Source organism: Cetorhinus maximus, chromosome 16 (assembly GCF_964194155.1).
Source record: "Cetorhinus maximus chromosome 16, sCetMax3.hap1.1, whole genome shotgun sequence".
In the NCBI taxonomy this organism is placed as follows: domain Eukaryota; kingdom Metazoa; phylum Chordata; class Chondrichthyes; order Lamniformes; family Cetorhinidae; genus Cetorhinus; species Cetorhinus maximus.
The window spans coordinates 105,242,831-105,256,481 of record NC_135894.1 but is presented as its reverse complement, the minus strand read 5'-3'; the positions used below and the strand labels follow the sequence as shown (position 1 = coordinate 105,256,481).

Genomic DNA, 13,651 nt, shown 5'->3' with positions numbered 1-13,651 from the left:
AGGATAACCGATCCAATACCTGCTAGAATAACTTGGGCAACGTATTATATTAAAATATTCAATTTGAGAATAACCTGCACAATCTAATGCAAGGTAGAATATATAACTCTGCTATCAAGCAGCAGTTTTGTTCACGAGTAGCATTCTATTTAAGTCAGAAAAGACAATCAAGGCTCACGCTCTATTCCAACACCAATACAATACAACCCGATTCCATTACAGTACCGAGCTAGTGCTGCAGTGCTGAATATGTTAGTAAACCCGTTCCCAGCTCCCTGTTCCGCTGACTGTGCTCCTCCCACAGTTGTGGAAAGGGACTTTTTCCTTCTTCAGTCAACTTCATTCCATTTATATTTGTGACATCTTGTTATGCCCAAAATGCTATGTTTATCTGATAATTCTTTCCAAAAGTTGAATTGCCTCTTCAGAAATTTTGGACCTGAGAAAAGTAGATTCATTAATTTTCTCTCCAACATTCACATTCTGCCTCGCAGTTATTGTGTGGAATTTGTTTGAGTCACAGGCAGAATTCTACACATCTCCCACACGCTGCGCTGAACTTTATAATAAACCCCCCAACATGGGGCAGTTTCCACTGGAAATACACTGACACACAGATGGTTAAACACTTCCATCTGAGGCACAATGTCACACTAAAGGGTTGAAGAATGTTTTTTTTAAATTTTTAAAACATTTAATATTCTAATTTGAGCCTGGAGGTCTCATAGAGATTGCCAAAGGTTACAGAGTTTGTGAGACTCATTATAACAGCAGCCGCCCACCCTCTGTACATTTGAGCATTGAACTGTCTGCCCTTCAATAGGTGTTCATCAGTACATTCCCATTATCTGTGTGATATTGGCATGGAATGTCTTTCTCTTCACACTGATACACTTCTATAGTGTGAATCAGTTATTAAACTCCAAAGTGACTCTGTAGTGAAGCAGAGAACCATTCTCTCCTCATGCAGCCTTGCCCCACTTCACTTCAATGCCACCCTGGACTCTGACTCAAATTTCCACGACAACTGCATGGATATAAAGGAATCAGAATAATTTATTACAGCTATTCGGTGTATTCCCCTGCACCTCCCCTCTCAATTCAGAGAGTAAACAGCCTCTAACTCTCAGTCTCTGTCAGAATCCCCCCTACCGTTATTGAGCAGGAGATGATTTTCCCACTCACAGGCTCGGTCCCATTGCAACCAGCCGGCAAACCCTGACTCTGAATATCACAAAGTGCAAACACTAAAACTTCATCAATAGGAGGGATTCTAGAGCTGGGGGGAAAAGCCAGTGCTTCAGGAAAGGGGGGTGGGTGGGTGGGGAATGAATCGGATTCATTTCAAAAAATTACAGTCCCATCCAAAGATTATGTTATAATTAGGAAATAACAGAAAAAGCACATGACTGAGTTACAAGGCCACAGTAATCAGTTTCACCCTGCACATTTTAAAACTCTTGAAGGAAAGTTCTGTTACTTGTTGCCACCAAACTACGAGACGTCTCAGCTTTGATCTTGGAGACCCTTCTGTTCTTGGACACAAAACGCTCACCTTACAGCACAAGCTCCTTCACTCACTGTCCTAGGTTGGTCCCTTGTGTCCGTTACCAGGTTTGTGCTGTCACTCTGTAAGCCATTGAGAAGCAGAAATCGAAAATCAAGATGTCTACCAGATCCCACAGAAATTCAAGTCACCCTCCCCCCACCAAAAATAAATATATTTAAATTAAACTGGAGTCATATTAATACCTCTCATGTCAGAAATAAACAAATCCCTTTCTAAATAATCTAAATAATCTTCATAAATTGATTGTCTTCATAAATACAAGATACAAGGCACTGTCCAAGCAGCAGGTTCAAAACTTTTGAAGTTTAAAGAGTAAACAGTCCTGAGATTGGGAGGTGGTCCAGAGGTGCTGAAGACTGTAGACTGGGCAGAGGATTTCACAGCAGCACCGTCTCCAGGGTTGTGCAAACATGCTTCTTCAGTAACATTGTGGAACATGGATTAGACACAACACCAACTGCTCAAACTTTAGATGTGACATTGGGAATGGATGTCAATGCTCCTTCAACCTGCCGGAGGGAAAACAAACCAAAACCATCAATGATTAAAATCTGCCAGAGTTTCTCACCTGGCCATAAATCCAATTTAACACCCCACCACCACACCACTAATGCCCCAACCCTCCACTGCAACCAATCCCATCCTGGAATGAGCTGAGCTGAACTAACTCAAGCCCAAACCCTTCCAGCAAAATCCCTGAGCAATCAGGAAAATCCAAATATAGAAGCTGAAGCTCCAGAAGCTGGAAAAGCAGCTGCTAAAGGAGCCCACATCCACCTCATTAACAGAAAAGGGATAGATTTAAAAAACCCAGAATATTATTTCAAAGTAGATGAAGTTCGAGATTAAATTATAACACAATCATCTCTTGATGTTGACAGTCCGAAGCAGAACCTTGATAGCTCAGCAGCACCACCAGCAGGAGGTAACGGTACTGCAGGCTATTGAAATAAAACACACACATGGAACACCAGCTTATATTTATATAGCGTCTTTAACATAATTAAACTTCCCAAGGTGTCTTCACAGGAACATTATAAAACAAAACATGACAATGAGTCACATCAGGTGATATTACCTTGGAAGACCAAAGGCTTGGTCAAAGAGGAATGTTTTAAGAAATGTCTTAAAGGAGAGAAGCAAGTCGAAGGGAGGGAATTCCAGAGCTTAGGGTTCAGGTAACAATGGTGTAGCAATTAAATTGGAGATGTGCAAGAGGCCAGAATTAGAGGAGCGGAGATATCTCAGAGGGCTGTGGGCCTGGAGGAAATTACAGATATAGGAAAGAGGAGGAGAAGGCGGCCATTGAGTCCACCGAGCTTGCTCTGCCCATCCAAACAGATCATGGTCCAATCATCTACCTCTTCTGCCATTTTCCCCACTATCCCCATATCCATTGGTATCCAGAAATCTACAATTTCTGTCTTGAACATGCTCAAAAACTGAGCCTCCACAGCCCTCTGGGGGAGAGAATTCCAAAGATTAACCACCCTGAGTGAAGAAATTCCTCCTCATCTCAGTCTTAAATGGCCTGTCCCTTATCCTGAGATTATGTCCCCTGGTTTCAGACTCACCAGCCAGGGAAAACATCCTTCCTCCAAGTACTCTGCTGTGCCCTGTAAGAATTTAGTAAGTTTCAATGAGATCACCTCTCATTCTTCTAAGCTCTCGAGAACACAGGCCCAACTTCCTTGATCTCTCCTCATAAGACTAACCCGCCATCCCAGGGATTAATCTGGTGAACTTTCGTTGCACTCTCTCTATGGTAAGTATATCCTTCCTTAGATAAGGAGACCAAAACTGTACACAATACTCCAGGTGTGGTGTGCCATGAAAATATTACAATTTTCATAATATTGTGATTTATTGTAAAGGTAGGTTAATAGTGGGGTTTGGGTTAGTTTCTCTGTGTGGATACGCGTGCTCGGTGGATTTAATTGAATTAGAGACAGCTAGTCTGGAGCTTTTGAGTTATCAAAAAAAGAAGCCAAGTTTGAAATGCTAAATGTGTAAACATGGCTGAAGTTTTAGAGGGTGTGAGGAACATTTGCACTTTTAGGTAAACCAGAGTTGTAAATTTCAAAGAGAATGTAAGGTGTTACACCCAGCCAACAGAGGCTCAGCCAAACAGTGTGTTTATTTTTCCCAAAGGTTATTGACAATGTGAGTACTATGAAAGATTTATTTTATGGAAAAAGTAAAGTTGCAAAGACATATTGGGAAAATAGATTTTACATTAAAAAGGGAGAAACCTGCATAAAGGAGATGAAGTTATGTGCAAGGGGAGAGCATTCTAAGATCTAACAGTGTGACAAGCCTCCAGCTTCCATGTTATCAAGTCGCTGTCTACAGGAACCGAAGCTAAGAAAACTCCTCGGCCCAACCACCTTCAGCTGCTTCATCAATGACCTTCCTTCCATCATAAGGTCAGAAGTGGGGATGTTCGCTGATGATTGCACAATGTTCAGCACCATTCACGACACCTCAGATACTGAAGCAGTCCATGTCCAAATGCAGCAAGACCTGGACAATATCCAGGCTTGGGCTGACAAGTGGCAAGTAACATTCGCGTCACACAAGTGCCAGGCAATGACCATGTCCAACAAGAGAGAATCTAACCATCGCCCCTTGATGTTTAACGGCATTAACATCACTGAATCCCCCACTATCAACATCCTGGGGGTTACCATCAACGAGAAACTGAACCGGACTAGCCATATAAATACTCTGGCTACAAGATCAGGTCCAGAGGCTAGGAATCCTGTGACGAGTAACTTACCTCCTGACTCCCCAAAGCCTGTCCACTATCTACAAGGCACAAGTCAGGAGTGTGATGGAATACTCCACACTTGCCTGGATGAGTGCAGCTCCCACAACACTCAAGAAGCTTGACACCATCCAGGACAAAGCAGTCCGCTTAATTGGCACCACATCCACAAACATTCACTCCCTCCGCCACTGATGCACAGTAGCAGCAGTGTGTACCATCTACAAGAAGCACTGCAGGAATTCACCAAAGCTCCTTAGACAACACCTTCCAAACCCACGACCACGACCATCTAGAAGGACAAGGGCAGCAGATAGATGGGAACACCACCACCTGGAAGTTCCCCTCCAAGTCACTCACCATCCTGACTTGGAAATATATCGCCGTTCCTTCACTGTCGCTGGGTCAAAATCCTGGAGCTCCCTCCCTAACAGCACTATGGGTGTACCTACACCACATGGACTGCAGCAGTTCAAGAAGACAGCTCACCACCACCTTCTCAAGGGCAACTAGGGATGGGAACTAAATGCTGGCCCAGCCAGCAAAGTCTACATCCCGTGAATCAATAAAAACTTACTGTGAATATCCCTGCCCAATGTATTGTGTGCTTTACCTGTGTCTGTTGAAATCTATCTTGTTTTACTGTTGCCTTAATGGAAGTGTAACTGGGAGTTAGATTAATTAGGGGACCCAGGAGCTATTATAGTAGCAATTTGTAGACCTATGGATGTGCTTAAAATCTTTTCTACTATTAATAAACGTTTAATTTAGTTTTGTACAAAACCTCTAAGACTTAGTGGACTTATTACTACTGAATTCAAGGCACACATCTCGAAATAAAAATACAAATTGTAAAACAGTTGTGGCAGCTGTTTCAAGTTTCCTTCTGGGATTTGAGCATTTCAGCATTTACCATCCACTGTGCCATACAGGTCTCACCAAGGCTCTATACAAACACAGCAAGACATCTTTACTCCTGTACTCAAATCCTCTTGTGATGAAGGCCAACAAACCATTTACCTTCCTAATTGCTTGTTACACCTGCCTGTAGCTTTTAGTGACTCATGAACAAGGTCACCCAGGTCCTTTTGGACATCAACACTTCCCAACCTCTCATCACTTAAGAAATACTCTGCCTGTTTTTTCCTACCAAAGTGGATGACTTCACACTTACTTACATTATATTCTATCTGCCATGTTCTTGCCCACTCACTTAGCCTGTCCAAGACCCCTTGAAGCCTCCTTGCATCCTCCTCACAACTTACATTCTCACCTAGTTTTGTGTCATCAGCAAATTTGAAAATATTACAATTGTTCCCCACATCCAAACCGTGTTTTTAGATTGTGGACAGCAGTGGCCCCAGCACTGATCCTTGTGGTACCCCACGACTAACACCTGCCATCCTGAGAATGGCCCATTCATTCATACCCTAGTTTTCTGTCCGTTAATCAATTCTCAATCCAAACCAGTATATTACCCCTAATCCCATGTGCTCTAATTTTGTTTACTAACCTCCTGTGTGGGACCTAATCAAAAGCCTTCTGAAAATCCAGATACACCCCATCCACTGGTTCTCTTTTATCTAAACCACAAGTAATATCCACAAAAGACTCCACCAGGTTTGTCAAACATGGTTTCCCTTTCATAAATCCATGTTGAGAAGGGCAATTAGGAGTTAATGGAATTGGTTGAAGACTGACATCTGTGACGCTGGGGACCTCCGGAGGAGGCCAAGATGGATCATCCACTCGGCACTTCTGATTGAAGATTGTAGCAAATGCTTCAGCCTTATCTTTTGCACTGACGTGCTGGTCTCCTCCATCATTAAGGATGGGGGTATTTGTGGAGCCTCCTCCTCCAGTGAGTTGTTTAATTGTCCACCACCATTCATAACTGGATGTGGCAGGACTGTAGAACTTAGATCTAATCCGTTGGTTGTGGGATCGCTTAGATCTATCACATGCTGTTTACGCTGTTTGGCACGCAAGTAGTCCTGAGTTGTAGCTTCACCAGGTTGACAGGGCTGAATGGTTTCTTCAGTGTTTTAGTATTCTAGTAGCTTGTCTGTTAATGTAGCAAATGCTGTGACAATTGAGTGCATACTCTAGTTGTGATTAAGAACAGCGATACTAATTGGGAAAAGGTTAGGGCACAGATGCAAGAACCAGTTTCCATCTGTGTGTGGGGGACCGATGTGAAAGGGGAAAGTAGTCTGCACGTATACTGTGTTCTGTGAATAAGCTGATGTTGAAGGCAGACTGGCTCCAGCTTTATCCTTTGCCAGATGGATGTTCAGCACGTGACATCGTCTAGAACACGAGTTCTGCCACAATTGTTCTATTCTAGAATTACAGGGAAATTCTAACACAGACGGTGTTGATGTTCATCGTCCACATGAGCTGTAATTCTGATCCCACACGGCTGCTCTATTCCCACATTCCTTCAATGTGCCTTTTCTTTCCACTTCTACCTGACCTATACTTCATTCTCGGAAAATCTTTCAGAAAATGAGAGGAGTCTGGGGAAAGGCAGGTTCTCACTTTCAACAAGGAAATTACAACATCGCGAGGCTGATCTTCATTGTGGGTAAAGTTACAGAAACTCTTTATTAAAAACAAGATCATACAGCACCTGGATAGAAATAAAATCCTAACAAACAGGCAACATGGGCTTATGAAGGGGGTCCCTTTCCAATCTAACTGCCTGGTGGATTTTGAGGGAGTGCCAGGAGGTTAATAGGGGTAAGACAGTGAGTGTGTGATGTACCTGGGTTCAGTAAGGTCTTTGATACAGTCTCCCTGAAAAAACTGGAGCTCAAAATGAAGGAATGGGGATGGATGGACATATTTAACAATGGATATGTAACTGGTTAACTGATAAAATCCAGAGTGTTGTGGAACAAGGATTGGCATCATCCTGGGAGAATGTTACCGTCGGGGGCTCCAAGGGGGTCCCTTTTACAGCATCTTTTGTTTAACATCTTCGTAAATGAGCTGGAGGTGGAGTCACAACCAGACTGGAGAAATGATGTAGCTGATTGAAAAGCCAATGAAAAGGATAAAGTGTAAAACTGAACAGAATACACCACAGGAAGGTCGGCGACTAGACGGTGAGGCTGGGAGGGGAGGTGAGGCTGGGGGGGGTGAGGCTGGGGGGGGTGAGGCTGGGGGGGGGGGGGGTGAGGCTGGGGGCGGTGAGGCTCGGGGGGGTGAGGCTGGGGGCGGTGAGGCTCGGGGGGGTGAGGCTGCGGGTGGTGAGGCTGGGGGGGGTGAGGCTGGGGTCTCCCTGACGCTGGGGGGGGGTGAGGCTGGGGGGGTGGTGAGGCTGGGGGGGGGTGAGGCTGGGGGGGTGGTGAGGCTGGGGGGGGGTGAGGCTGGGGGGGTGGTGAGGCTGGGGGGGGGGGTGAGGCTGGGGGGGGGTGAGGCTGGGGGGGGGTGAGGCTGGGGGGGGTGAGGCTGGGGTCTCCCTGAGGCTGGGGTCTCCCTGAGGCTGGGGGGGGTGAGGCTGGGGGGGGTGAGGCTGCGGGCGGTGAGGCTGCGGGTGGTGAGGCTGGGGGGGGTGAGGCTGGGGGGGGTGAGGCTGGGGGGGGTGAGGCTGGGGGGGGTGAGGCTGGGGGGGGTGAGGCTGGGGGGGGTGAGGCTGGGGTCTCCCTGACGCTGGGGGGGGGTGAGGCTGGGGGGGTGGTGAGGCTGGGGGGTGGTGAGGCTGGGGGGGGGGGGGGGGTGAGGCTGGGGGGGGGGGTGAGGCTGGGGGGGGGTGAGGCTGGGGTCTCCCTGAGGCTGGGGGGGGTGAGGCTGGGGGGGGGGGGTGAGGCTGGGGGGGTGGTGGTGAGGCTGGGGGTGGGGGGGTGGGGCTGGGGGGGTGGGGCTGGGGGCGGTGAGGCTGGGGGCGGTGAGGCTGGGGGCGGTGAGGCTGGGGTCTCCCTGAGCCTGGGGGGGGTGAGGCTGGGGGCGGTGTGGCTGGGGGCGGTGAGGCTGGGGGCGGTGAGGCTGGGGGGAGTGAGGCTGGGGGGGGTGAGGCTGGGGGCGGTGAGGCTGGGGGCGGTGAGGCTGGGGGGGCTTGAGGCTGGGGGGGCTTGAGGCTGGGGGCGGTGAGGCTGGGGGCGGTGAGGCTGGGGGGGGTGAGGCTGGGGGCGGTGAGGCTGGGGTCTCCCTGTTGGTGTGATTTTAGTGAGGCTGCGTCTGCAATACTTTGTGCAGTTTTGGTCTCCACATTTATGAAAGGATATACTGGCAGTGAAAATGGAGTTGAAGTCCAGGATCAGCCATCATCATATTAAGTGTTGGAGTGAGCTCGATGGGCTGTGTGCTCTGCTCCTGCTCCTAATTCTCATGTTCTTGTGCAATAGGGTCTCCCTGATGCAGTGATGGGGACAGTCGTGTGAAGATGAACTGAGAAACCTGGCCTTCCTCATGTACCTGCCCCAAGATTCTCTGATCTGCTTCCCACACCATATCCTCCGTCCCCATAAGAAACAGTCAGAGTACAGCTAATGTGTAATCTTCAGGGGTAACTGTAGTAGTTTGGACATTCTCACTTAGCTTCCTGCTTCAATATCAGAAATGATGTTACTTACTCAGTCTGATCTGTCTTTGGCTCCTTAATATGAAGCTCTCTCAGTATAAGACGTATCAGCAACTGAAATAAGAACGATAAAACTTCAATTAGGAAAATTGCTATAAGTCTAATGAAGATAAGGTCAAACCCTGGAAGACACTTAGTGTTGGGTAATAAAACCTATCATTTTGCAGCAGATTACCACTTAGGGTCTCAGTTTTTCACATTTCTGAAGTTACTTTTTAAATGAATTTTGAAATGCAAGAATTGTTACATGGTTTTCAGAGTCATCCTCAACACCACGGGAATACTAGAAGCTGTGCAGCAGATTCTACATCAGACTGAGGGAAGGAAATCTGCCGTTCTTATCTGGTCTGACCTACAGGTGACTCCAGACTTACAGCAATGTGGTTAACTCTTAAATGCCTCCTGAACAAGGGCAATTAGGGATGGGTAATAAATGCTGGCCTAGCCAGTGACACCCACATCCCAATAATGAATAATAAAAAACCACACATTCTTGGAGTAGCAATTTGTTTATTCTCAAATATTGGAAAGGTGCCATTTATTGCCCATCTCTAGTTACCCTTGAGAAGGTGGTGGTGAGCTGCCTTCTTGAACCGCTGCAGTCCATGTGGTGTAGGTACACCCACTGTGCTGTTAGGGAGGGAGTTCCAGGATTTTGACCCAGAGACAGTGAAGGAACGGCGATATATTTCCAAGTCAGGATGGTGAGTGACTTGGAGGGGAACTTCCAGGTGGTTATATTCCCTGTTAAAATGGCAATCATCTTGTTAAAACCAGTTGCTAGTTAAACAGGTGATGGGCATTGATTATCCCATCGAAACAGAATAAAAAGAAACAGCTGGAACACTTTGTGTGGAAGCTACTTGGAAGTCAGTAGCACTGAGGAGTTGTCTTGAAAATAAACCAGCTTAAACCAAAAGACCAGCCTGGATTAATTCTTCTACTACAACCTCTTATTGTGAGGAACGTGGTAGCAGAGGATGAACTTTAGGCTTTGCTTATTGATTGCTGTATGTGAAGGTTTCTGTCTCAATCCTCTGAGGGAAATGAAGTGTACGGTTGCTGACAATATAAGTTATGGAATGGTGGAAGGATGGTGCAAAATCACAAACTTTGATTATCTACCAATTTTTTCTGACTCTGAACCTTATCGGCAATGGAAAGCTGAAGTTGAAACGTGGACCCGAGTTACTGTTATACCCCAGAAGAAGCAAGGTATGGCTTTGGTGTTATCATTACCAGCCAAAAATAAGATAAGGAGTAAGATATTTTCAGAGTGGAAAGTGGATGATTTGGATCATGAAGAGGGATTGAACGATCTGTTACAATTTTTGGATAAGTTTTACAAAAAGGATGAGTTATTGGAAGCGGATGAAGTTTGGATGATCTGTGATAGGTTTAGGAAATCAGGTGATCGGTCCATGGAAGAATATATCATGGGTTTTGATAAATGGAACAGGAGACTACAGAGATTCGAACTTGAAATTCTGGAATTGGTATTGGCATTTAAATGACTGGACTGTGCTCGCATTTCCCATGTTGATGGTCTTTTAGTACTAACAGGCGTTCAGTTCCAGGGGAGAGAATCTCTCCGAGATCAGTTGGCTGCTGCCCTAAAAGTTTCTGGGGAAACAGTCATTCCTGCCACTTTCTTAGCAAATACGAACAACTCTGCTGTAAAACAAAGGATAGAGGACTCAATGGTGGCTGAATTTTGAGGTCGACCAAATATTAGACAAAGATTCCAATACAAAGATGGGGTTAATGACAAGAGGTCTAAAAATGGTCGTAACCCTAGCCAATCTGAGAGTTGGGACAAAAAACGTGTCTGGGTCTGTGACCATAGGCGTTTAAACCCCAAAAAGTGCATGGGGAATGGTTAATCGCTGTGGTTCCCAGTTTCATTACGCGGTGAACTGCCCACAGTGAAGGAATCGCATTTTTGATGTGACCCACGAGATGGATTTATCTGAAAATGATGGTGACTGCCATAATGGAATTGTACTGATCAGAGTTTGAATCCAGTGATGACTATCTTGATGATAGATTCCTTTAACTGTGCAGTTCTGGACAGTGGTTACACTTCTACAGTGTGTGGCATGGACTGGCCTGACTGCTATCTGGAGTCTCTCGATGAGGCAGACCAGTGGAAGGTCAAGGAGTGTGAAAGCTCCACCTGCTTCAGGTTTGGAGATGACAATGCATTAACATCCTCCAAACAGGTGGTCCTCCCTTGTAAGATAGCAGGGGTCAATCTGTTTATCAGTATTGATGTAGTTTCTAGCGAGATACCGCTAATGTTGAGTCGATCTGCGATGAAGATGGCTCAGATGACACTAGATATGAAGAATGATAGAGCAGTCGTGTTTGGGGAAAAGTGTGGATCTACATTTTACTAGGTCAGGATATTACTGCTTGCCACTAAGGAAGCCAGGGGTTTCTCATCAAAACTTCATGAAGTTTTGTTAACTGCTGAGAATGTGGACAAATAGAAAATCATTTGGAAATTACATGGACAGTTTGCACATCCGGTGCCACAGAAACTGAAGACTCTGCTTCGAGATGCGGGAGTGGTCGATAAAGGATATGATGATCTTATTGAACAAATCACTGCTCAGTGTGAAATTTGCCTTGAATATGACAAGACACCACCGCGTCTTGTTGTGAGCTGCCACTAGCCAGGGAGTTTAACGATGCAGTGGCAATGGACTTGAAAGGTTGGGACAAGGATTGAGGTTTTTTTTATTACACTTCATAGATATGGCAACCAGATTTACTCTATCCACTGTGATAGATAGTAAAGACAAAAGGACCATTGTCGATAAGGTCATGGAGAAATGGGTAGGAACAGGATTAGGAACACCAACAAAGCTTCTCACAGATAATGGGGAATTCGCCAATGAGGAATTTCGAGATATGTGCGAAAATTCAAACATCATAGTTAAACGTCAAAGCACACTGCAGCTGAGAGTCTGTTTAGTAATGGTCTTTGCGAAAGAAACCATGTGTTAATAGGTGACATGTTACATAAAATATTAGCTGATCAATCAGATTGTAACCTGCAAACAGCACTAGCATGAGCAGTGCACACAAGGAACTCTCTGCTGAATTTTTTGCATTCAGGCAGAAAAGCTTTCATTAAAGCTGAGGTTTCGGAGAAAATTCAGTGGCCCCTACAGTACCGCATAAGACCACCAGGAATACAGTTTAGACAAGGAGACATGGGGTATTATAAAAGAAGGCCAGAAAGAGTGGAAAGGATCTGGCAAGGTTATAGGGAGTGATGGGGAAGTAGTAATTGTGCAACACGGTAATCAAACTGTTAGGGCACATTCTTCACGGTTAATTGGTACTGGCTATACCTTTACAGGTTCTGAACAGGACATAGAACGTGAGAAGGCACCATGCACTTCATATACACATACACTGGGTAGTTATGAGGAGCAGACGATGGCAGGTACAGGGTTGACTAACTATGAACAAAGTAATACTGAGGTACAGGATAAGGCTATTTGTCCAAAAGGGCAACTACCCAATGAAGGAACAAAGGTAACATACATGCCAGAAGGGGCCAATGTGTGGAGGGATGGCACCACCATAGGGAGAGCAGGAAAAGCCACTGGTAAATACAATACGCGGCTAAATGTGCAGGATGAAGGACAGGAGACAAGACCCATCGACTGGCAAACCGTGGTAAAGAAATGGAAACCCAAAAAGCGCAGTCTGAGTTCTGAAAGTGGACCAGAAAGTGGCTGTGACCCTAGAAAAATATCGCGGACTTGTGAACAGGGTTCTGCTCACATGAGAGAAAGATCATATAGTAGCCCAGAAAGGGAGAGGAATGTGTGCAGAGGCCGTAACTTAACAAGGAAGATGAGACAGCAAGCTGGCAATCTCAATAGTAGAAATCCTTATGACCAAGAGATTTTAGTAGCGGCTAATGAATTGGAAAGTAAGCTGATAAAGGAAGCCAAACGGAAGGAGTTAGGAATTTGGGGTATGTTCTGAAATACCTGACACAGGACAGCCAGCTTTACCTCACAGATGGATCTGTACAGAAAAGTTACTCCCAGACGGCGCATAAAAGGCCAAAGTGAGATTGGTAGCCCGAGGCTTTGAAGAGAGACGAGGAGATCAGGGTGTCAGAGTGAACTCGCCTACCGTGGGGAAAGTGAGGTTGAAGGTTTTTTTTAGCTATTTTGGCATCCTATTTCCGGGAGTGCAAATCGATTGATATAAAGGCTGCGTTTTTACAGGGGGAGAAGTTTCAAAGGGAAGTTTTTTTTGAAACCGCCCAAAGAAGCCGGGGATGTAGAAGGAAAGCTGTGGAAATTGAACAAGTGCGTTTATGGGTTGAATGATGCATCAAGAGTGGTATTTTTCCGTGAGGTCTATCCTATTGAAAACAGGTTGCAGTCAGTTAGAGGCAGACCCCGCAATGTTCTACTGGTACCATAAGGAGAAACTGGCTGGGATCTTTATAATTCATGTTGATGATTTCCTGTGGGGAGGCTCTGTAGAATTTGAACAATGGGTAACTGAGAAGTTAAAGAAGGAATTCCAGGTCGGAAGTCAGGCTTCAGGGGCCTTTAAATACATAGGTTTAGACATTAAGCAGAGCAAGGTAAGAGTGACATTGAATCAACAATCTTATCTAGAAAATGTTAATTATATCCCAATAGCTCAGGTTAGATCCTCACAAAAAGAGGATCCTGGTACCCAGGAAGAA

At 45.6% G+C, this 13,651-nt stretch overlaps 1 protein-coding gene across 5 annotated transcripts in view; it reads right to left on the bottom strand.

Annotated features, from left to right (window-relative positions):
- Positions 1–343: 343 nt before the first annotated feature.
- slc37a1 (solute carrier family 37 member 1) overlaps positions 344–13,651 on the bottom strand; it is a 120,421-nt gene continuing 107,113 nt past the window's right edge. For all 5 annotated transcript variants that reach the window (XM_078560425.1, XM_078560429.1, XM_078560426.1 and 2 more), the window contains 2 exons: positions 8,915–8,976; positions 344–2,079 (listed from right to left, as the gene is read on the bottom strand). In XM_078560425.1, the coding sequence (XP_078416551.1) occupies positions 2,064–2,079; positions 8,915–8,976 (78 nt within the window). In that variant the 3' untranslated portion in view covers positions 344–2,063. The remainder of the gene's footprint in view (positions 2,080–8,914; positions 8,977–13,651) is intronic.